General features: G+C 46.6%; 1 protein-coding gene and 1 long non-coding RNA gene across 2 annotated transcripts in view; both read left to right on the top strand.

Annotated features, from left to right (window-relative positions):
* Positions 1-2,338, top strand: part of LOC126101627 (uncharacterized) — a 327,166-nt gene extending 324,828 nt beyond the window's left edge. Inside the window, exon 3 of the long non-coding RNA XR_007522360.1 lies at positions 1,311-2,338. This is a non-coding gene — a long non-coding RNA (uncharacterized LOC126101627). The remainder of the gene's footprint in view (positions 1-1,310) is intronic.
* A 5,682-nt stretch (positions 2,339-8,020) lies between these two features.
* LOC126101455 (ankyrin repeat domain-containing protein 50) overlaps positions 8,021-24,959 on the top strand; it is a 148,791-nt gene continuing 131,852 nt past the window's right edge. Inside the window, exons 1-2 of the mRNA XM_049912108.1 lie at positions 8,021-8,027; positions 23,895-24,181. Coding sequence (XP_049768065.1) covers positions 8,021-8,027; positions 23,895-24,181 — 294 coding nt within the window. The remainder of the gene's footprint in view (positions 8,028-23,894; positions 24,182-24,959) is intronic.

Below are 24,959 nucleotides of genomic sequence, written 5' to 3'. Positions count from 1 at the left end.
AATAGTAAACTCCCATATTACTCACTCCCTATCTCTCTCTCTTTCCTGACGAACCACTTATTCCAAAACACTCAGCTCTTTCTCACGCCTTCTCCTCGTCAGCTACCATAGGCGTCTCTCTCCATCTCGTACTTATTTCCGTTACTCACGTCCTTCCACCTATTACTAGTTCTCATGTGTCCATTATCCGCTATCTTTCTCCTGCTCCCTGTCTCTTTTTAACCAATACTCGCCTCACACCACCTACGGAGCGGAGACGGTTTCCATTAATCCATCGTCCAATTTGGACGATTACGTTCCCACGTTCCCACGGGCCGTTTTGGAGCAGGAGAGACACCACAGGACATTTTAATTCCCACTGTCTATACTTTTACGAATGACTTCATAAAACTTTGTCAGAATGGCCAGAAAGGATTCAGGATCTACACTCATAGCAGTGGAAGTTCAAAAATATAAGAAAATAATATTTTTTTTTTACATTTAAAAGTTGACATTTTGTTGCTACAGGTACACGTTTCTTCACAAGTAAGAGAGATTCTTCGATGAATTTTGCACAGCATACAAACCATACTTACAGGTGTATGAAACTAGAAATTATTTAATTTATGAAAAAATGAATGTGCTGTTATATTTTAAACTTCGTGTTTAGAAAAAACTCAAATTTTATAGTTAATTACCTCAATTATTACCACAGTTTTCAATAGATTTGGAAAATTCTAGAGTTTCATACACCTGTAAGTATGGTTTGTATGCTGTGCAAAATTCATCGAAGAATCTCCCTTACTTATGAAGTGTACCTATAGCAACAAATGCAGCCAATGGTAAGTGAAAAAAAGTCAACTTTTAAATGTAAAAAAAAGATTTTCTTATATTTTTGAACTTCCACTGCTATGAGTGTAGATCCTGAATCCTTTCTGGCCATTCTGACAAAGTTTTATGAAGTCATTCGTAAAAGTATAGATAGTGGAAATTAAAATGTCCTCTGGTACCTCTCCTGCTCCAAGTCGTCCCGTTTGACGTCCTACCCCCCATTATATGTTCGACGGAGAGAATCACTGGTACACGTTTAGCAAAAATTAATAGAAATGAATTTACAAAGATTATGCAAAATAATTCAACATTGTTTTAAATACGTGCAATATGAATTTATTTATTGTAAATGAAGATACCGATCTCTCCTGGTATCGCAGAATTTGCTTGATTACATTACAGGTCACAGCTCAGAGTTTATTTTTATTGTGAAAGGAAATGTTGGAGTAGAAGACCTTGATGTCAGTGCGTGTTTTTAGTGGAATCTTACTTCTTTTCAGACTGGGCATGATGACGTCGGGCCACTGAAGACAACTGTGCCGAAGATGGATGCCGACCTGATGCGTACCGTGACCAGCAACGCCTGTGCCCAGACAACACATCGCTGCAGCGGCGGCAGTTCGCCCGCCGCCAGATGCTGCCGCGTCCCCAGATAGGGGCATGCCGTCTCCTCTGCCGTGTCTCTGCTCCACGGACCCGGCGCTGGGTCCACCCGGGCTCTTCTGCGGGACGTAGCCTCAGAGGCGACCAACTGGTCGACACCTTTCTGGAACCTCACCGAGCGGCGAGGTGTATGGCCGAGCCTAGTGAGCGAGGACTCTAGCGTCTTTTGTGACAACACGATTCTAGGCGGAGTGCTTCGCGAGTTACCCACAATACCAAAGCGTTTATCTATTTAGGGAAGTGTCAAGGCTGATCGAGAGAGAGAAACATTTGTTTTGACGCTCCCGGAGTTACCTGTTTCTAGCCAAAGCAGTAGTCGAGATAAGTTCCCAAGTGTCAGGCAGTATTACCGAATGGCCTACCATTCACTTCAGGTGCTGTGAGTCTTAGAGTAATTAGTGGCCTTAGTGTGGACAGGATCCTCAAATAACAGGACGTGAGAGGAGCGTTTCCTCAGTTCTCTGTCACGGTTATTTGCAGACTGTCGTGATCAGTGGGAAAGACACAGCAAGAAAAGTTCCTCGTTTATATCTAAGTGATAGTAATTAGCGTCGTTGAAGACTACCATAGGGAATATACCTGTTCACCGCAAATTGTCGTCCACAGTATATTTATACTTTGATCCGTCTCAAGAGCTGTGTAGAGTAACTCGATCGCCAGTTAATAACACACTTTTTTGCTACCGAGAGAGGCGTGTTTTTTGTGTTATTCTTTTAAGGTGGTTACGAGGAGGGGGAGAATCTAGAAACCTTCCAGTTGAGGATCAGTGTTGACACGAGAGGTTTGCCATGGCGCCTGCTACCGACCAGTGAGATGTCGTCCCCCGAGGGCAACACGGCTGCTGCGGTGGCGGCTGCGGCTGCGGGGGCGGGGGCGGCGCCTGGGGGTGGCGTGGGCGACGCGCCGCCCGCCGGCGGCAGCAAGCGCTTCTTCTGCAGGGAGTGGGCGTTCGCCAAGCTGGCGCACTCGCTGGAGCAGCACCAGAGGGCCTCCGCAGGCGGCAAGGGCGCGGGCTCTGGAGGCACCGTAATCGTGGGCGGTGAGTACAGCCAGCCGTCTGTCTCTTTCTCTCTCTCTCTCTCTCCACCTCAAACCCTGTCTGATCTGAAGTATCCGGATACCTGTGACACGGAAGGAGTCGGGGACTATCGTGTTGTCAGCAGAGATGGAGCAACAACAGAATGGATTAGTTAAGAGAGCTCAGAGACTTCGAACGTGGACTAGTCATTGAACAATTCATCAGGAACATTTCAGTCCTCCGAAAGGTGGTAATTAATTGAAAGCCTCAGCTGCCAACAGGTGTTGTTGATATACCTTGATGGGGACAGCTGAAAATGTGTGCCCCGACTGGGACTCGAACCCGGGATCTCCTGCTTACATGACGGACGCTCTATCCATCTGAGCCACCGAGGACACAGGTGAATAGCGCGACTGCAGGGACTTATCCCTTGCACGCTACCCGTGAGACCCACATTCCCAACTGTCCACAATCTACATACGTAATGTACCTAATAGGTATTTGCCCATCCACTCATTACTCGAGCACACTAAGGCGACGATTCCCGTAAGAGTTCGAGCAACTTGTGCGCATTCGCACAGACGAAGGTCAATGGCTGGGCAGCCTCTAACTATATACAGGATGTTACAAAAAGGTACGGCCAAACTTTCAGGAAACATTCCTCACACACAAATAAAGAAAAGATGTTATGTGGACATGTGTCCGGAAACGCTTACTTTCCATGTTAGAGCTCATTTTATTACTTCTCTTCAAATCACATTAATCATGGAATGGAAACACACAGCAACAGAACGTACCAGCGTGACTTCAAACACTTTGTTACAGGAAATGTTCAAAATGTCCTCCGCTAGCGAGGATACATGCATCCACTCTCCGTCGCATGGAATCCCTGATGCGCTAATCAGCCCTGGAGAATGGCGTATTGTATCACAGCCGTCCACAATACGAGCACGAAGAATCTCTACATTTGGTACCGGGGTTGCGTAGACAAGAGCTTTCAAATGCTCCCGTAAATGAAAGTCAAGAGGGTTGAGGTCAGGAGAGCGTGGAGGCCATGGAATTGGTCCGCCTCTACCAATCCATCGGTCACCGAATCTGTTGTTGAGAAGCGTACGAACACTTCGACTGAAATGTTCAGGAGGTCCATCGTGCATGAACCACATATTGTGTCGTACTTGTAAAGGTACATGTTCTAGCAGCACAGGTAGAGTATCCCGTATGAAATCATGGCGGTGAATCGAGGAAGTACAGTACATACTGACGAAACTAAAATGAGCTCTAACATGGAAATTAAGCGTTTCCGGACACATGTCCACATAACATCTTTTCTTTATTTGTATGTGAGAAATGTTTCCTGAAAGTTTGGCCGTACCTTTTTGTAACACCCTATATATGAAGATAGTAACTGTTCTCGAAAGGACAGATACCACTGAAGACCGTGCAGCTTCTCTTGAATAAATGATAATTAATGGAAACCCTCAGTTGCCGACGGGTGTTGTTGATATACCTCGATGGGGACAGCTGAAAATGTGAGCCGCGACCGGGACTCAAACCCGGGATCTCTTACTTGCATGGCAGACCTATCCATCTGAGCCACCGAGGACACAGATGAATAGCGCGACTGCAGGGACTTATCCCTTGCACGTTTCCTAAAGGTATCCAGGTCGACTGTTGGTGGTGTGACCGTGAAGCGGAAACGCGAAGGAACAACCACAGCTAAACCAAGCCAGGCAGACTTCACTTACGGAGGGGAGGTGGGAGGGGCGTTCGATGAGTAACGCAAAACTCTTTTTTTTCTGAAAGCAGGTTGCCTTTATTCAGGATTCTAATACCCCGTATTATTCTCCAATCTTTAGACTAGGAAACCCAATTTTTGAACATATTTTGCGTTCAACGTCATCGCCTTGCACCACCTGACTGGATGGCCTGCATGCCCGCATTGTCGATACACAAACCAGGGAAAGACCCTCTATTCCCGCAGCACTACAGGTCGATTAGCCTCTTGCCACTCTCAGCAAGATCTATGAGCGCCTCCAGCTAATACCCATACAGGAACATATCACCAGAGAGCAACTTCTGCCGGATTTCCAATTCGGATTCCGGCAGAACCACTCTGCCCCACAACAGAACATGAGAATGGTTGAAGCAGCCACAGACGGCTTCAACCACAGAGGCTACTGCCGGATAATGCTACTAGAAGTATCCAAAGCCTTTGACTCAGTAAGGCATAGACGGCTACTCTACAAGTTATACACACAAGGTTCAAATGGTACAAATGGCTCTGAGCACTATGCGACTTAACTTCTGAGGTCATCAGTCGCCTAGAACTTAGAACTAATTAAACCTAACTAACCTAAGGGCATCACACACATCCATGCCCGAGGCAGGATTCGAACCTGCGACCGTAGCGGTCGCTCGGCTCCAGACTGTAGCGCCTAGAACTGCACGGTCACTCCGGCCGGCTACACACAAGGGTTCCCCGGGAGCGTAGTTAAGCATATCAAAAGCTATCTCACGAACAGGACTTTCTCTGTCAAAGTAGAAACTACCACCTCTACCAAAAGGCGTAGTCTTGCTGGAGTGCCACAGGGATCAGTCCTGGGGCCCGTCTTGTACAGTCTGTACACTGCGGACACACCAACGGCTCCCCTGGTGCACACCGCACAGTACGCAGACGACACAGCCTTTTACACGAGAAATTCGAACAAGGACCTGCTCATACGTAGGCTGCAGAGGGTTTTAGATGACACAGAAACTTGGGCCCGTTGCTGGCGCATCACCATCAACTCTGAAAAGACGCAGGCTATGCTGATTACCCGGAGGCTCGGAAGGCGTTAACCTCCTCAACGCCTCCCCCCTCCCCCCCCCCCCCAATCCCTCCATCTTCACCTAAACGGAACCCAACTCCCTTGGTGCAGAACCGCCAAGTACCTTGGACTCTCGTCTTACGTGGAAACCCCACAGGAAAGTCTGCGCCAGAATGTCCATCCTGTACCCAATCCTCAACTCAACCAGCTCCGTATCCTGCTCTGTAGGAGTGAATGTGTATCAGGCCCTGATCCGGCCATGTCTGGACAAACTCCAGAGGCTGCAGAACCGCGCCCTCAGGGGAGCACTGCATCTACCCCTCGGATTCCCTACTGATGAGCTGTACGCCGCAGCTGAAATCCCACTCCTGAGAAAGCGTTTCCAAGATCTGGCAAGGGCCTTCTATGAGGGCTCTTCCATATCAGGAAACGTTCTCATCCACTCCCTCGGTCGGTATGACCCGTCCCGCGATAAGTACTAACGCCCAATGACGATCTTCGACTACTAAGTCGAAGAGAAAATCCCAATATCCAGTCCCTAATAGTGCTCCCTCCCACATACTACCAAACATCACGCCAACCTCAGGCAAGTACCAGACACATACAGAACATTCATCACATTTCACAGACAGCAAAAAATCACACACACAAGTACACAGAGGAGTAAAATCCGAAAGGCTACAACTCCCTCACGCACTTCCCCAAAGAGGGGAAAGTATGAGATGAGAGTGGGTGAGTGAGCCCACATTGCACCACTCAACTGGTCGACTTCGAAGCCTACGTCGTCCTGCATCAATAAAATATAGTCCCCAGCATCTACGTACAGTTTACCGCGGAGTGCATCTCTCGTTGGGCCAAACAGACGGAATCCGGATGGCGCGAGATCCGGACTGTAGGGTGGATGAGGAAGAACAGTCCAGCGAAGTTTTGTGAGCTGCTCTCGGATGCGCAGACTTGGATGACGGCTTGCTTTGTAACGGAAAAGGAGAAGTTCGTTTACATTTTTGTGATGACGAACCCGCTGAAGTCGTTTCCTCAAGGTAGCACTGCAAGAGTCACAGCTGTCTACTACCAGCCAGTACGCGAGAGATTGTACAGTTTTGCGTGAACCTTTTGTCATGATGATAGGCGCCTCGCCAAGCGACTCACGGTGCTTTTGTTCACTGCCAGGTCTGCATCGACATTCCGCAAGCAACTATGAATATCTTTCGACGCTCCGGCTTTCCTCCAAAAGAAACTGAATGACAGCTCTCTGCCTGGAACGCATCTCCGTTACAGACGTCATTTTGAAGGCTACGTACAGCGCTACGACCTATCGGAACTTCATGAAAGGGTAGGGGCTGAAGTGGGAATATTCCAACATGTGCCATAACAAATTCCGCACTCTGTCAACCGAAACTGGCCGAGAAAAAATGTGTTGCGTTATTTTTTGAACCCTCCTCGGTACTGACAGACAGGGGACCGTCGAGCGTTGCGGAGAGTGGCTGAAAAAAATGCATGAAATCAGCGTAAGGAATCACAGATGAGTTAAAAAGTGACATCGACAGTCCAGCTGCAATGATTACACGTATGAAGTTAAAAAGAATGGGGTACGATGGTGGAGTATCTACCAGTAAGCCACAAATTTCTGTAGTGATTGCTAAACGACGCTTGAGTCCGACGCCAATAAACTGAGGATGACTGGAAACGAGGGATTCGCATTGATGAATCACACTGTACCGTATGCAAATCCGCTGGTAGGGTTTGGATTCGTTTAACGGCTGCAAGCCTTTATTTGGCCTCATTTGAAGTACGGGGGCGATAGTTTTGTGGTGTGGGGTGTTTCTCGTGGTTAGGGCGTAGTTCTCTGACTGCGATCAAGAAATCGTTAAATGCCGAAGGATATGAACACGTTTAAGAACGCTGTGTTCTGCGTACAATCGAGGAACAAAATTACAATTACATCAATACAATGAAGTGAATACCCTTAGCTGCATACAGGCGCTGATACACGTCAGTGGGGACAGTTCAAAATGTGTGCCCCGACCGGGGCTCGAACCCTGGATTTCCTGCTTACATGGCAGACACTGTATCCATCTTTTTTTTTATTCCACAAAAACAGTAACAAAAATGGCTAGCTTACAATGAAATGACATAAATAAGGCGACAGATAATAGCAGTCATAAATTACAGCGTTCAAAGAATGACGAATCATATTCAGTCTTTAGCAGTAGCACACATGTAGCACCTTCACTGTCACCTTAAACTGGTGGCAGTTCAGCATGCACATTTTCTTCTTCTGCAGCCTGAGGTTCCTCATCATCATTTCCCAGACCCAAATTAATCATCCAGTAAATCCTTGATGTGTGTTCCTTCCAGGGTAAATTAAGTGGACAGAAGAGCAGTCCTGAACAGCGACATCGCAAAGTCCTTCACTGCCTTGTTATTTTTGTCAGTTCGAGCCTTCTAAACGCATCCTTAGGGAGTTCAAGATCTTCCTTTATAACAGACACCAGACGTTTGCCGTCATATTCTTGTACCTCCATCTGAGCCACCAAAGACAGAGAGGATAGTGCGACTGCAGGGACTTATCTCTGGCACGCCTCCCGTGAGACCCACATTCCCAACTTACTGTCCCGCACTATATTCGTAGTGCCCCTGCCCATTACACTCACTACTCGCGGCTTTACCGATCCAGTAAGAGTTCGGGCACTGTTTGTGCATCCGCACAGAAGATGGTCAAATGGCCGGTGAGCCTTAACTACACTACTGTCCATTAAAATTGCTACATCACGAAGATGACGTGCTATAGACGCGAAATGTAACCGACAGGAAGAAGATGCTGTGATATGCAAATGATTAGCTTTTCAGAGCATTCACACAAGGTTGGCGCCGGTGGCGACACGTACAACGTGCTGACATGAGGAAAGTTTCCAACAGATTTTTCACACACAAACAGCAGCTGACCGGCGTTGCCTGGTGAAACGTTGTTGTGATGCCTCGGGTAAGGAGGAGAAATGCATATCATCACGTTTCCGACTTTGATAAAGGTCGGATTGTAGCCTATGGCGATTGCGGGTTATCGTATCGCAACATTGCTGCTCGCGTTAGTCGAGATCTAATGACTGTTAGCAGAATAGGGAATCGGTGGTTTCAGGAGGGAATACGGAAAGCCGTGCTGGATCCCAACGGCCTCGTATCACTAGTAGTCGAGATGACAGACATCTTATCCGCATGGCTGTAACGGATCGTGCAGCCACGTCTCGATCCCTGAGTCAGCAGATTGGGACGTTTGCAAGACAACAACCATCTGCACGAACAGTTCGACGATTGCAGCAGCATGGACTATCAGCTCGGAAACCATGCAGTTACCTTGACGCTACATCAAAGACAGGAGCGCCTGCGATGGTGTACTCAACGACGAACCTGGGTGCACGAATGGCAAAACGTCATTTTTTCGGATGAATCCAGGTTCTGCTTACAGCGTCATGATGGTCGCATCCGTGTTTGGCGACATCGTGGTGCACGCACACTGGAAGCGTGTATTCGTCATCGCCATACTGGCGTATCACCCAGCGTGATGGTATGGGGTGCCACTGGTTACACGTCTCGGTTACCTCTTGTTCACAATGACGGCACTTTGAACAGTGGACGTTACATTTCAGATGTGTTACGACCCGTGGCTCTACCATTCATTCGATCCCTGCGAAACCCTACATTTCAGCAGGATAATGCACGACCGTAAGTTGCAGGTCCTGTACGGGCCTTTCTGGATACAGAAAATGTTCGACTGCTGCCCTGGCCAGCATATTCTCCAGATCTCTAACCAATTGAAAACGTCTGGTCAGTGGTGGCCGAGCAACTGGCCTGTCACAATACGCCAGTCACTACTCTTGATGAACTGTGGTATCGTGTTGAAGCTGCATGGGCAGCTGTACCTGTACACGCCATCCAAGTTCTGTTTGACTCGATGCCCAGGCGTATCAAGGCCGCTATTACGGCCAGAGGTGGTTGTTCTGGGTACTGATTTCTCAGGGTCTATGCACCCAATTTGCGTGAAAATGTAATCACATGTCAGTTCTAGTATAATATATTTGTCCAATGAATACCCGTTTATCGTCTGCATTTCTTCTTGGTGTCTCAATTTTAATGGCCAGTACTGTATATATATGAGGATGGTATCTGTATATCAACGCCTGTATGCAGCTAAGGGTATTCATTTCATTGTATTGATTTAATTGCAATTTCATTCTAACGAGATGCACGGTCACCGATGGTATCTGTTCTTTCGGACATCTCCGAAAGAACAGATACTATCTTCATATAAATAGAGGAACAGTTCGGAGACTGACTGTATCAGGATGACAATGCACCCTGTCATAAAGCAGCAATTGTGAGGCAATGGTTTATGGACAACCACGTTCTTGAAATGGACTCTCCTGTCCCGATATGAGCCCAATGGAACACTTTTCAGTTGAGTTAGAACCTCGACTTCGCTCCAGACCACAGCGTCCCAAGTCACCATTTCTTTCTAGTCTCGGCTCCTGAGGAAGAATGGGCTGCCATTCCTCCACAGACATTGAGATACCGCACTAAAAGTGTCCCCAGCAGAGTTCAAGCTATTATGTAGGCGAAGGGTGCACACACCGCGTGTTAATGTCCACTGATAGGTGTCCGCATACTTTTGATCTGATAGTGTATATATTGTAATCAGTAACTGTCCTTGACTGGCGACTCCATAGAGTGCTGTATGCAAAACGACAATATGATAAGTAAAATTACAAGGAAGGTTAGCGTTGGCTGCAATTTTGATGATTTATTAACAGAGAAATCGATTTTCTATCACATAATGATCATCTTCAGTGCTTTAGCGTACAAATTAAAGCTCGTAGGCACTGGTGTCTAGTTATTAGCAGTAACAAAGCTATGAAACGATCACAATAAATCGATTTGCTGTTAAGGGTATACGGAACGCCCTATGCTTACAATGTTAGATTGAGCTAAAAGTTAGGAACATTTTCTCATTTGTTATTTGGACAATACTCTTGATTTTTTCACAGAACGCAGAGATATGTTCTGCTTTTATGCTGAATTATTAATTTTGAAAAATAATGTATAGTTTTTCAGATATTTTATTTTTTGTAAATGTTAAAAAAAGTTATACATGTTAACAAGTGTTTTAAAATTACATCCATTAATACAAAATAATTCCACATATCTTTTAATTCAGATATATTAGAAGGTCTTAAGGAACAACTACAGAAAATTTCATCTTTCTACTATAAATAGGCCCTGAGAAAATGTACCTTACACATAAAAAAACTAAAGTTACGGGAAATTAGCTTCAAAGTTTTTACTTGTGTACAAGCCTGCTCCATAGCTTGTATCATCAGAATCGTCCAACAGCTTCCTATTGATGGCTCTGCTATGCTGTCTAGCCATCTTTGAATATACTTTTATGGCATTATCTGAATACCTGAGCCGTTCCTTGTCCAAACAAAGCATAGCTGCGGCAGTTCGTAGTCCTACACAGAGCCCCAACTTCTGCAGAACTTTGCACTTTGTTATATTGCCCTGATTGAATGATGAAACAGCATCATAAACGCCAAAGTGAAGTGTGTTTATACCCACAGACATAGTTTTAGGTAGTCTATTCCATATCACATGGTTCACACACTCATTTTGATTTTGAGTCCGTCCATGAAGACATTTCTTTAGTAGACTAATATCTGCGAGGTCTCGGAATATTGGTTTTATTTCATCCATTATGGCAGGTGGCAGGTTATGAGGGTGATTGTATTGTTTCTTAGTTACCTTGCCTCTGTTGTACTTGCACCAACTATCGTCTCCTTTTGGACATAGCCCATGTTGGGGATTCTCATTGTTTGAAGCTGTATGAAAAAACAGAGCCCAGACTGCTCTTCTCATTAATTCTATATCTGCTCTATTCTGTCTTATTGCTAGATCATAGCACTTCTGAATATGATCTATTGTAGCATCTGTCAGTCTATTTTTCCCATCTAAAGTTTTCCAACGCTCAGTTTCTTGCCTTTCATGCTAGCCTTGAGCTGTCGAAGTCTTGAGTCCATCCTTTTCTGAACATGGCCAACACACTCCAGTTTGGAAATTTTCACATCGTTACCATAGGGTCTCAGTTCCTCAATTTCTTTGAAAGCCTTTGAGTCACCATCTCCAAGATAATTTATGTATCTAACGTTGTACCATTTTACTGAGCGTTGATAAATACTTCTTACACCAGCAACTTCCATACCACCACTTGACCCATAGGAATTTGCCATGCACTCCTCTTCATGTTTATTTTTCATTTTCTCCTTGCATATGCAATGCTTGGAAAGTATTGCCACATCAACTACCTTACCAGTGTCCACACTTGTAGCTGTTACTACACCATTCAGAGATGTGTGGCCTCTCTTCTGCCAGCTTCCATCAAAAACTATGGACATGTCTCTGCTATTATTATTTTCAACAACTGCTTCCTCAACAGTATCTTTCATTTTTTCCTGTGCCACATCTTCTACAGCAGAGCCTATTGCAATTATGTGTTTGTTAAATTTTGAAGGTGGAGGAGGGAGGTTCATCACACCACACAACATGGCACCTGCACCCCTGCCCTTTCCTGTACACCGTAATCCATAAACCAGTCTAATGTTTATATCGTATAGTTTACCTGTATCTGCAGTAACATGTGAGAAATTGAAGAAAATAACACTGTGTTTGCAATAACTGCTCATCAACTCTAATTCACAAGCAAGCCCTACATGTAAGTTTGTTTTCAATGAAACACCACATTTTCCACATTGTTTGCAGCACACATTGTTCTCCAAAACGTCTGATAATAAAGAGACGTTAATTACCTCATATTTTGTAGTCCCAGCATTTAGTTTCTTGTATTCTTCTTCAATTCCAGCTAGTTTTCTTCTTGAAGCACTTTCTGGTGTAGTGGCAGCAGCATCACTCAATGTATCACTACCAGTGTTGAGGTTAGTCGCTACTGGTACATCAGATACTGATGAAGATGAATCAGACGAATTTTTAGTACACTTTACTGTCTTGCGCCAATGTACACGCTTTCTAAATACCTTCAGACTAGGTCTTGGCATGTTGAAGGAAAGAAATCTCAATGACTTTTCCACATACGACTTTCACAACAATGACATGGATGTACTCACAAAGGAAACAATACAAATGGTGCAGAATCTATTGTCAACTGTCTAGCAGTGTAGCCAACAGAAAAGCTAACTCTCTTGTGCTCAATTATATCTCTGGCAAGGCTGTCTATATCAAGTATGTTTCGCGTCTCATATATAAGGTGCGGAACATCGTGTGTCGAAATTATTTTAAAAAATTATTTAAAATAGTTCTATTCACGTCATCCAAATATTTTATACATGGTATTAACATTTTTCGAAAATGCATTTACCTAAAAATCGATTTTTTCATCAAAAAACTCATTCCGTACACACTTAATAAATCATCAAAATTACGGCCAACGCTGACCTTCCTTCTAATTATAGTAACTGCCCTGTTACAATTACATGGGACCCCTGAAATTACCTTTGCTGCTGAATAAACGCCCCATAGTCCATTTCACTAGACGCAAACTGAGACGCGCATAGCGTGTGTGGTGCGGCACAGGGTAGCGCGCATTTTTGTTACTTAACTGGTTCACGTGGGACCGCTCAGATTGGTCCGCGATACGATAGTGGCGCGACTCGCGCCTATGCCAGATCGCGTGGCGGTGTGGTTGTGGCACAGTTTGTCGCGCCGTGCGACGCCGTGGGTGAGGTGAGGCAGGTAGCGGCCAAGCGGTCCCCCCATGCCCTCCCTTTGGCACAACGCATATGAGCAACAGCAGTATTGGCCGTGCGAAAAATGCTGCACTGCTTCTGAATTTCATTCTCGCTGAGTAGCGTTTCGTTTTCGCCATTCTAGCTGTCGATCTTTTTTCTTTAGTACATTATACTTTTCAGTTATTTACATATGTATAGTGAGACGTGGTACCAAGGAAGGCAGGATTGGGTTGCGATTGCGGACGGGGCCGTAATCAATCACATCACGTTATTTGGAAACAACAGTAAATATAAGGTAACAATAAATTAGTAAGAGTTCCACGGCTGAAGGCCTTAATGACAACAAATCCAACTATTTCTCGGCTGAAGTGATAATTTAAAACTGTTTCACAGCTGAAAGCCTGACTAACAATCCTCTTAAGAACCAGTTAAACATCTTAAAACTTGAAATTACAGCCTTTAAAAAATATATATATTTTCAAACAATCATAAAATCTAATCAAGCCAAGAGGGAAACGGGGGAGGGGGGTCCGGAGACGTTGCTCCAAGGATCGACCTGGGAAAGTGCCTCAAAAGTTCGCAAGAGGTGAGACAGGCAGCCAAGAGTTGCATTCACTTCAAGGGCTGCTAACTCAGACTAGTGGCAGTTTAAACGCATGACCAATAATGAAACTTCCTGACAAATTAAAATTGTGTGCCGGACAAAGAGACTCGAACTCGGGATCTTTGCCTTTCGCGGGCAAGTGCTCTAACATCTGAGCTACCCAAGCTCGACTCACGACCCGTCCTCACAGCTTCAATTCTATCAGTACCTCGTCTCCTACCTTCCAAACTTCACAGAAGCTCTTCTGTATCTGTTCTGATGTCCGAAAGAACAGATACCATCGGTGACCGTGCATATCGTTAGAATGAATTTGCAATTAAATCAATACAATGAAATGAATACCCTTAGCTGCATACAGGCGTTGATATACAGATACCATCGTCATATATATACAGTACTGGCCATTAAAAGAGCCTCTGTGAGGTTTGTAAGGTAGGAGACGAGGTACTGATAGAATTGAAGCTGTGAGGACGGGTCGTGAGTCGTGCTTGGGTAGCTCAGATGGTAGAGCACTTGCCTGCGAAAGGTAAAGGTCCCGAGTTTGAGTCTCGGTCCGGCACACAGTTTTGATCTGCCAGGAAGTTCCATATCAGCGAACACTCCGCTGCAGAGTGAAAATCTCATTCTGGATGACTAATAATCATTTGCCGAATCTACCTAACGTGCAATGACCAATGCAACGATGGAATAACACACCCAAGCCGGAACCGGTGGTCTTCACTACGTCTTAAGACTCCAGTGTTTAGAGCATCCAGAAGCAGAAAGGAACCACTACTACCAGAGTAGGGAAAAAAAAGCACCACCCAGCCCACAAATCAAGGAAGCTGTCGAACTACACGCCTTACTGGACACCAGCGGCAATGCGAGGAAAAGTACACTGCCTTAACATACCCTAAGCTCCAGGGCAGGTATCTGGGGTGTTAGCGGCCACTAGGCAGGAAAAATACCACTGACTGAACTTCACAAATAGTAACATACAGAATGCAATAATTCATAATAAGAAGTGGAGGAAGGCTAATTAGGTTCGTCTTCCCCAAACACTCCACTCGCTGCTCTTCGTCTCGGCGACACTGCGAGCAGCAACACGCAAGCAAATGGCGAGATCTCAAAATGGTGGGGGTTTGACTACTTGAGTTAAGGCCCACTCATCTTAAACTTCCTGGGTCCGGTTGACAACAAGGTTGTACCCCTCGCGACTACAGCCCTTCTATCCGGCAGTGCATGCATGTCGCGAGTGGTCCCGGCATGTTCGCGCGCTGCGCGGACCTGGCTGCTCATCCGTCATCAACGGAACTGCCGACTCGCACGACACGGAAACACCACAGCGTCGCCCCAAAGATAGTACCACCGTCACTAGATATCGATAACCGCCGCTGCTGCCACTAGTGTACAGACAACGCTTGCAAACGGAGTGACGCCAATGAACACAAGAAGAAGACGACAACCGTAACTATACCAACTAAACGATGCCAACCAACGCTTGCAAACGGAGTGACGCCAATGAACACAAGAAGAAGACGACAACCGTAACTATACCAACTAAACAATGCCAACCAACGCGATCCGCAGCACGGTTCATATACACTCCTGGAAATTGAAATAAGAACACCGTGAATTCATTGTCCCAGGAAGGGGAAACTTTATTGACACATTCCTGGGGTCAGATACATCACATGATCACACTGACAGAACCACAGGCACAAAGACACAGGCAACAGAGCATGCACAATGTCGGCACTAGTACAGTGTATATCCACCTTTCGCAGCAATGCAGGCTGCTATTCTCCCATGGAGACGATCGTAGAGATGCTGGATGTAGTCCTGTGGAACGGCTTGCGATGCCATTTCCACCTGGCGCCTCAGTTGGACCAGCGTTCGTGCTGGACGTGCAGACCGCGTGAGACGACGCTTCATCCAGTCCCAAACATGCTCAATGGGGGACAGATCCGGAGATCTTGCTGGCCAGGGTAGTTGACTTACACCTTCTAGAGCACGTTGGGTGGCACGGGATACATGCGGACGTGCATTGTCCTGTTGGAACAGCAAGTTCCCTTGCCGGTCTAGGAATGGTAGAACGATGGGTTCGATGACTGTTTGGATGTACCGTGCACTATTCAGTGTCCCCTCGACGATCACCAGTGGTGTACGGCCAGTGTAGGAGATCGCTCCCCACACCATGATGCCGGGTGTTGGCCCTGTGTGCCTCGGTCGTATGCAGTCCTGATTGTGGCGCTCACCTGCACGGCGCCAAACACGCATACGACCATCATTGGCACCAAGGCAGAAGCGACTCTCATCGCTGAAGACGACACGTCTCCATTCGTCCCTCCATTCACGCCTGTCGCGACACCACTGGAGGCGGGCTGCACGATGTTGGGGCGTGAGCGGAAGACGGCGTAACGGTGTGCGGGACCGTAGCCCAGCTTCATGGAGACGGTTGCGAATGGTCCTCGCCGATACCCCAGGAGCAACAGTGTCCCTAATTTGCTGGGAAGTGGCGGTGCGGTCCCCTACGGCACTGCGTAGGATCCTAAGGTCTTGGCGTGCATCCGTGCGTCGCTGCGGTCCGGTCCCAGGTCGACGGGCACGTGCACCTTCCGCCGACCACTGGCGACAACATCGATGTACTGTGGAGACCTCACGCCCCACGTGTTGAGCAATTCGGCGGTACGTCCACCCGGCCTCCCGCATGCCCACTATACGCCCTCGCTCAAAGTCCGTCAACTGCACATACGGTTCACGTCCACGCTGTCGCGGCATGCTACCAGTGTTAAAGACTGCGATGGAGCTCCGTATGCCACGGCAAACTGGCTGACACTGACGGCGGCGGTGCACAAATGCTGCGCAGCTAGCGCCATTCGACGGCCAACACCGCGGTTCCTGGTGTGTCCGCTGTGCCGTGCGTGTGATCATTGCTTGTACAGCCCTCTCGCAGTGTCCGGAGCAAGTATGGTGGGTCTGACACACCGGTGTCAATGTGTTCTTTTTTCCATTTCCAGGAGTGTAGTTTTGAGTTTTGTTTTTCTTTTGTCAAGAACAGTACACAGTCCAATTACTGGTGAGCCATTATCCACTGGAATTGTATCTGCTGCCTTACAATGTCTTCAGATCCCAAGAAAAGAATCAATGTCAGTGTCCATCACTTGCCTCAAAAATGCCTCAGTTTATGTTCAGTTGCAATCGGCTTCTGTGCGCTACATTCATTTGAGTCAATGGCGTGCTGTATGATGCCATATAATTCGGAGAAGTGCGTTCTAGTCATTCTGAAGTAATTTGTAAAAACAGCATTACTCATTTTCGCCGTAGTTTGAAATCGTCCACAGCTTTTCCTTTCAAACAAAATACAGGGTGTTTCAAAGAGAATATGCAGTGCCTATTTCGAACGCATGTAGTTTTAAACTGTAAGACGTACAACTATGAAACTTTGGACACGTATTTATGAATCTCTCACGTTTAGATTACAGATCATCAATATGCCCTCCTCTGGCGACACGAACAATATCATTTCGATACTCGAACTCCACCGATACTCGGGTAAGCGTGTCCATAGTCACTGATGTTATGGTAGTACGGACCCGGTTCTTGAACTGCTGTATATTCTGTAGTAGTCTTGGTGCGTAAACTTTGTCCTTAATGGACCCCACAGGACGAAGTCACAGATCGTCAAATAAGGTGACCGTGGAGGCCAGATGAAGCGTGCTAAGTCGCCGACGTTTTGACGACCAACCGAAAGGCTCGGTAGGGCTTCATTCAGATATTCACGGACTTAAGGACTCGAGTCAGGGGTACCCGTCTTGTTGAAAAATGAAATTTTCTTCGGTCAGTCTTGGAAACAACCAGTTTTGTACCATAGCAACATAGATCTGGCCGGCCGGAGTGGCCGTGCGGTTCTAGGCGCTACAGTCTGGAGCCGAGCGACCGCTACGGTCGCAGGTTCGAATCCTGCCTCGGGCATGGATGTGTGTGGTGTCCTTAGGTTAGTTAGGTTTAATTAGTTCTAAGTTCTAGGCGACTGATGACCTCAGAAGTTAAGTCGCATAGTGCTCTGAGCCATTTGAACCATTTTGAACATAGATCTGATCGTTAACGGTATTCCCATCAAAAGAGAATGGACCGTAAACAGATCAGTGAGATATCGCATAAAACACATTGGATGAATCTCATTCATGTTCAGTGTGTGCATGTGGGTACTGTACGCCCCAAATTCGAACGTTCTGTTTACTTTCCCTCTAAGGTCGAAAGTCGCATGGAATGAAATGTAGGCCGGGAGCCTGGTGCAAGTATTTTTAGATGATGCCACTTCGGCGACTTGCGTGTCGATGGGGATGAGATGATAGTGAAGGCAACACAACACCCAGTCCCTGAGCGGTGAAAATCTCCGACCCAGCCGGGAATCGAACCCGGGCCCCTTTTGCATGGCATTCCGTCGCGTTGACCACTCAGCTATCGAGGCGGACAGAAAGGCGCATCATCAGTGAGCACGATGCATTGCACAAAAGTGTTACCATTGTCAGTAGCATTCTGAAGCTTGTCAGAAAATGCCACACTTTTGCGTTTGTCGTCATGACGTAGAGCCTGCAGCATCTGTAACTTGTACAGCTTCAAAACCTACCGACGTCTCAGAACCTGCCAAATTGTTGTTGCTGACGGTTGCAATTCCCGACTGGCACGACGATTAGATTTTATAGGAATACGTTGGAAAGCGGTTTGAATTCGTGCCACATTTCCGTCGGAAACAAAAGGGCGACGAGAACTGTTTCCTTTACATATAGGTGCTGTGTCTACAAACTGCCGATAACATCTGCGAATGTTCGTTCCATCTACTTGAAGGATCAGTTTGCTACATGAACCCGAATCGTGTTTACACTGTAATCACGGAATTACACTACGCAAACTCGAAAATACAACATGATGCCTGCTATGGGGTAGTCATTTTGCAACATGTGACGGTAATCAAGCAAACAGAAGACAACCGACATCTAGCGTGAATGAATATAAACTAGAGAATGTATTCGTTGCTCCAATAACCAAGTCGAGGAGCAGCTATCCGTAGTTTTGATCACATACTAATTTGTAACGCGTATATTCTTTTTGAAACGATCTGTATATTTACACTGAAGCACCAAAGAAACTGGTTTAAGCTGGCGTATTCAAATACAGAGATTGTGAACAGCCAAAATACGATGCTGCAGTCGGCCTATATAAGAAAAGTGTCTGGCTCAGTTGTTAGATCGGTTATTGCTGCAATAATGGCAGGTTATCAAGATTTAAGTGAATTTGGACTTCGTATTATAGTCTGCGCACGAGCGACGGGACATAGCATCTCCGAGGTACCGATGAAGTGAGGATTTTCCCGTGCGACCATTTCGCAAGTGTACCGTGAATATCAGGAATCCAGTAAAACATCAAATCTCCGACATCGCTGCGACCGGAAAAAGATCCTGCAAGAACGAGACCAACGACGACTGAACAGAATCGTTCAACGGAACAGAAGTGCAATCCTTCCGCAAATTGCTGCAGATTTCAATGCTCGGCCATCAATGACTGTCAGTGTGCGAACCATTCAACGCAACGTCATCGACATGGGCTTTCGTGTATCCTTGATGACTGTACGAGACAAAGCTTTACTCCTCGCCTGGGCCCGTTAACACCGACACTGGACGGTTGATGACTGGAAACATGTTACCTGGTCGGACGAGTCTCGTTTCAAATTGTATCGAGCGGATGGACGTGTACGTGTATGGAGACAACCTCATGAATCAATGGACCCTCCATGTCAGCACGGAACTGTTCAAGCTGGTGAAGGCTCTGTAAAGGTGCGGTGCATGTGTAGTTGGAATGACAGGGGACCCTGATACGTCTAGATACGACTCTGACAGGTGACACGTACGTAAGCATTCTCTCTGATCAACTGCATCCATTCATGTCCATTGTGCATTCCGACGGGCAATTCCAGCAGGACAATGTGACACCCCACACTTCCAGAATTGCTACCGAGTGGCTCCATGAACACCCGTCTGAGTTTAAACACTTCCCCTGGCCTCCAAACTCCCCAGACATGGATATTAATGAGCATATCTGGGATGCCTTGCAACGGCATGTTCAGAAAAGATCTCCAGCCCTCTTACGGACTTATGGACAACCCTGCAAGATTCGTGGTGTCGATCCCCTCCAGCAGTACTTCAGACATTTGTAGAGTCCATATTGATACGCCCACTAAACCCGCCGGGCAGAACAGGTGATTAGGATTGTGGAAAGGGCCAAATAAGGTTGGGGTCAGTTTCACCTTAAAATTGTAATTTAATAACACATTTACAAACAAAGCGACACACAGCCGAACTTTTACAAGTACGAGTTTCAAACTCCAAATATTTCACGGCTGAAGGCCTCCAAACAAGAAATCTTAAAAATTAACAAGGTAAATTTAAAGTGACTGAAAACACGCAGTTACAATTACAAATAAAATAATTAAAATAAATATATATCACAACTAGGCTGAAAGCCTCAAGGCAAGGGCAGATAGACAAACATAAACAAGATGCAACACCAACGGCCGAAGGCCCACAATAAAATTTTCAAGATTTTAAAATAAATTACTATAACCTTTCAAAGGCAGAAGGCCGCAATGTTTAAGCTTGAAAGGTAATTTTAAGAATAAGGTTCCAAGGCTGAAGCCCACAATTAATTTTCCAAAAATTTAAAAAAAAAAACCATACGCCTTAAGTTTTTAAGTAGCTGAAACCGGACTAAGAGAAAAGACAACATAATGCAACAACCTTTCAGCAAATAACCACTTGCCTAAATTCAAACTTATTTATATAAAACACAATAAAATCAAGGATTTTTTAATCATTGGCTGTGATAGATTATAAACAGACAGTTAAACAGACAGTAAAGACAACAGCACTCAGAAGCCTCCAGGGGGTCGGTCTGCCCTCGTTCACTTAGGTGAGACAGGTGTTGAGCCCAACTACACTTGATCCGTAGAAACCCAACCAAGGGACAGCCAAGGACCGACTGACAAACGACTTGCTTGCCATCAATCGGTACATAAGAATTCAAACACAAAATGTTACACGTGTAATTTTCCACAATCAAATATGTATATGTATTAAGCTGTGAAAACTACACACCGTGTTGGACAGCAACAACAGGTGAGGAAAGGACACGGTCTGAAATTATGTTAGTGGACAGGGCAGGTAACCGGAACACTAACGGCCACAAGGCAGAAAATTCCGCTGGTGAACTTGAATTGTAGTCAACCAATACAGTTAATTCGACCACATAGGGGCTAAATTTCAGCAATACGAACACTCCGTGTTGCTCACAGGAAAACCTCCCCAACAGCGAACCACTGAAACGATCCACACAACATGAATGGACGTGGCTTGGGTACTTGAAACCACTTCTCAACTTTGACGTCGTGAGTCGGTGAACCACGAAGCTCGTAGCGATCGGACATCTCCACACACGCTCCGACACTGCGCAGGTACACTGCGCCAGCGTACCCAGCCGACTGCACCCCGCGGAGATACTTTCCCTGGTCCGCAGCAACCGACTGACTACCCTGAGAATGCCGCCAACATCTAAAATAGTCGTCAGTGGAAATTATGCCAACTACACACACAACCTGACAAAGGCCTGAACGATACCCAACAGTAACTAAGCACGCACGAAGACAAATGAGGAGTCGAGGCGCGCGCTCCCACACACACACACACACACACACACACACACACACACACACACACACAGCCGACTCATGAACGATAGGCGAGCAAAACCCGGCGGACGGTAGGACGACCGACCGACGTTCCACCAAGACCGTGGCCCGGCTCAAGTGATGCGTGGCGGCAGTGGTCGGGCGAGCCATGTCGACGCAGACCTCACTGCCCCAACCCGACTGCACTAGTGCCGCATTGCAACTCCTCGACTGGCAGGTCCGGACTGCACTCCAGATGCGTTCCAACTGACTGGCAGCCCGAACTCGCGACCCGAACTCCCTCACGACAGACTACGACCGGGAAGTAATAGGAGTCGAGCAAAGATATTACGATAGGGGGTATATGAATACGCGCTGCTAGCGCCGGTCACGGTCAGGCAAAGCAGCAGCTCAGTGACAGTAGTAATGTAATTAACGTAGTGAGGTGGAAGTACGTTAAAAACAGGGTGTAAAATACATGATGGCGTGACACGAGCCACGCACGGGTCACATATCATGTGTTCGGCACCTATGCGTGCTCGCGGGGCCTTACACGATATCAGGCAGGTGTACCAGTTTCTTTGGCTCTTCATTGTGCATGGTGATTTGAATTTTAATTCATTAGTGAATAAAGCAACACTTCATTTTCAGTATTGATTTCTGAATCAGATTCGGAACCGAGGCAGTGGTTAGCACACTGGATGCGCTTTCGGGAGGACGACGGTTCAATCCCGTCTCCTGCCATCCTGATTTAGATTTTCCGTGATTTTCATAAATCTCTTCAGGCATATGCCGGGATGTTCATTCCGCATCCTTCCCTCACCCAAGCTTGTGCTCCGTCTCTAATGATCTCGTTGTCGACGGGACGTTAAACACTAATCTCCTCCTCCTCGGAACCCAACTACGAGGTGCATTCAAGTTCTAAGGCCTCCGATATTTTTTTCTAATTAACTACTCACCCGAAATCGATGAAACTGGCGTTACTTCTCGACGTAATCGCCCTGCAGACGTACACATTTTTCACAACGCTGACGCCATGATTCCATGGCAGTGGCGAAGGCTGCTTTAGGAGTCTGTTTTGACCACTGGAAAATCGCTGAGGCAATAGCAGCACGGCTGGTGAATGTGCGGCCACGGAGAGTGTCTTTCATTGTTGGAAAAAGCCAAAAGTCACTAGGAGCCAGGTCAGGTGAGTAGGGAGCATGACGAATCACTTCAAAGTTGTTATCACGTAACGTTAGCTCGATGTGCGGGTGCGTTGTCTTGGTGAAACAGCACACGCGCAGCCCTTCCCGGACGTTTTTGTTGCAGTGCAGGAAGGAATTTGTTCTTCAAAACATTTTCGTAGGATGCACCTGTTACCGTAGTGCCCTTTGGAACGCAATGGGTAAGGATTACGCCTTCGCTGTCCCATAACATAGACACCATCATTTTTTCAGCACTGGCGGTTACCCGAAATTTTTTTGGTGGCGGTGAATCTGTGTGCTTCCATTGAGCTGACTGGCGCTTTGTTTCTGGATTGAAAAATGGCATCCACGTCTCATCCATTGTCAGAACCGACGAAAAGGAAGTCCCATTCATGCTGTCGTTGCGCGTCAACATTGCTTGGCAACATGCCACACGGTCAGCCATGTGGTCGTCCGTCAGCATTCGTGGCACCCACCTGGATGACACTTTTCGCATTTTCAGGTTGTCATGCAGGATTGTGTGCACAGAACCCACAGAAATGTCAACTGTGGAGGCGATCTGTTCAACAGTCATTCGGCGATCCCCCAAAACAATTCTCTCCACTTTCTCGATCATGTCGTCAGACCGGCTTCTGCGAGCCCGAGGTTGTTTCGGTTTGTTGTCATACGATGTTCTGCCTTCATTAAATTGTCGCACCCACGAACGCACTTTCGACACATCCATAACTCCATCACCACATGTCTCCTTCAACTGTCGATGAATTTCAATTGGTTTCACACCACGCAAATTCAGAAAACGAATGATTGCACGCTGTTCAAGTAAGGAAAAAGGCGCCATTTTAAGTATTTAAAACAGTTCTCATTCTCGCCGTTGGCGGTAAAATTCCATCTGCCGTACGGTGCTGCCATCTCTGGGACGCATTGACAATGAACGCGGCCTCATTTTAAAACAAATCCATGTTTCTATCTCTTTCGAGTCCGGAGAAAAAAAATCGGAGGCCTTAGAACTTGAATGCACCTCGTATAACTCTAACAAGCACAATTTATTCGCGTATCACACGTTCTCAGTTTGGCAAGCCGTAAGCGAGTAACTAGCTTGTGGCATGTGCGCGTCTCTCCGCCTGAAGGGCACACTCTTCGTGCGCGTCTCAATATGTTCAGGAGTGCACGGCGCGTGCTGAACGCGTGCGTCGCATTGTAATATCGTGTCACTTCACACGTGCTATACGCGTCTCAATTGCAACGGGCCTCGCGCCTTAAAGCGGCAGCGTTCGTGCGAGGTGAAGCAGCGGTGTGTGTGCTCGGTGCGGCAGGTCCGGGCACGGGCAAGACGGCGCTGTGCCGGGAGCTGGTGTGGCCGCGCGCGGGCCCCTCCGGGCGGCAGCAGCGCGCGCTGCGGCGCCGGCTGCTCGCCTTCCACTTCTGCCAGGCGGCCGACGAGGCGACGCTGGCGCCGGCCAACTTCGTGCGCGCGCTCGTCGCGCAGCTGCTGGCGCGCTCGCAGCCGCCGCCGCCCGCGCCCGCCGACGCCGCCACCTCGCCCTCGTCGCCGCACCTGCCCAAGGCGTTCGGCGCCACCGCCGACGGCTACGCAGAGAAGGTGAGTCCGGCGCCGCGCCGCCGTCTGTCACTCACTGTTGTGGTCGTCAGTCCGAAGACTGGTTTCGTGCACATTCGCACGCTACTGTATCTCCGAACTAAGGAAAGGAAAAAAATTGTTTGATTTTATGGCGATGATCGATGTTATTTTCTGCCAAAATTAGTGTTACCTTTTACCAAATTTTTTTTATTCATTTATTTTTTTTAAGAATTCGACGTCATTTTTGGCATTTTCAGTGATACTTTTTTCCATATTCATTGATGTTTTTTGGATAAATTCATTGTTCCTTTTTAACCACATTGATAGATTTCTTGACTGTTTCTGTGATATATTTTAGCATTATTCCGTAATCTTTTTGCCAGCGAAAGTGATTTTTTTCCGAATTTGGTGTTTTTTTCCAAATTCGGTGTTATTGTTTGTGAAATTTTGTGTTACAATTTTCCAAATTCAGTGATTTTTTTGCCATATTCGGTGCTATTTTTCGCCAAATTCAGTGGTACTTTTTGCAAAATTGGGTCCTATTTTTTGTCAAGTTCGATTACTTCTTCCAAATTGTCTGTAACTTTTTCGCCAAATTCATTGTTTTTCCAAATTCCATCTTTTTGACACAATCGGTCTTGCTTTTTTCTTGCAATATTCGGTGTTTTTACCATATTTTGTTAGTTTATTATTTACTGTTATTTTTGCCGAATTCGGGGTTGTTTTTACTGAATTCGGTGTAGTTTTTGCCAAATTCACTGTTTTTCCCAGTCTGGTGCTTTTTTTGGCGAAATTATGT

This window comes from Schistocerca cancellata, chromosome 9, assembly GCF_023864275.1.
Source record: "Schistocerca cancellata isolate TAMUIC-IGC-003103 chromosome 9, iqSchCanc2.1, whole genome shotgun sequence".
NCBI classification, from domain to species: domain Eukaryota; kingdom Metazoa; phylum Arthropoda; class Insecta; order Orthoptera; family Acrididae; genus Schistocerca; species Schistocerca cancellata.
This window is presented reverse-complemented; position numbering and strand designations above follow the sequence as displayed.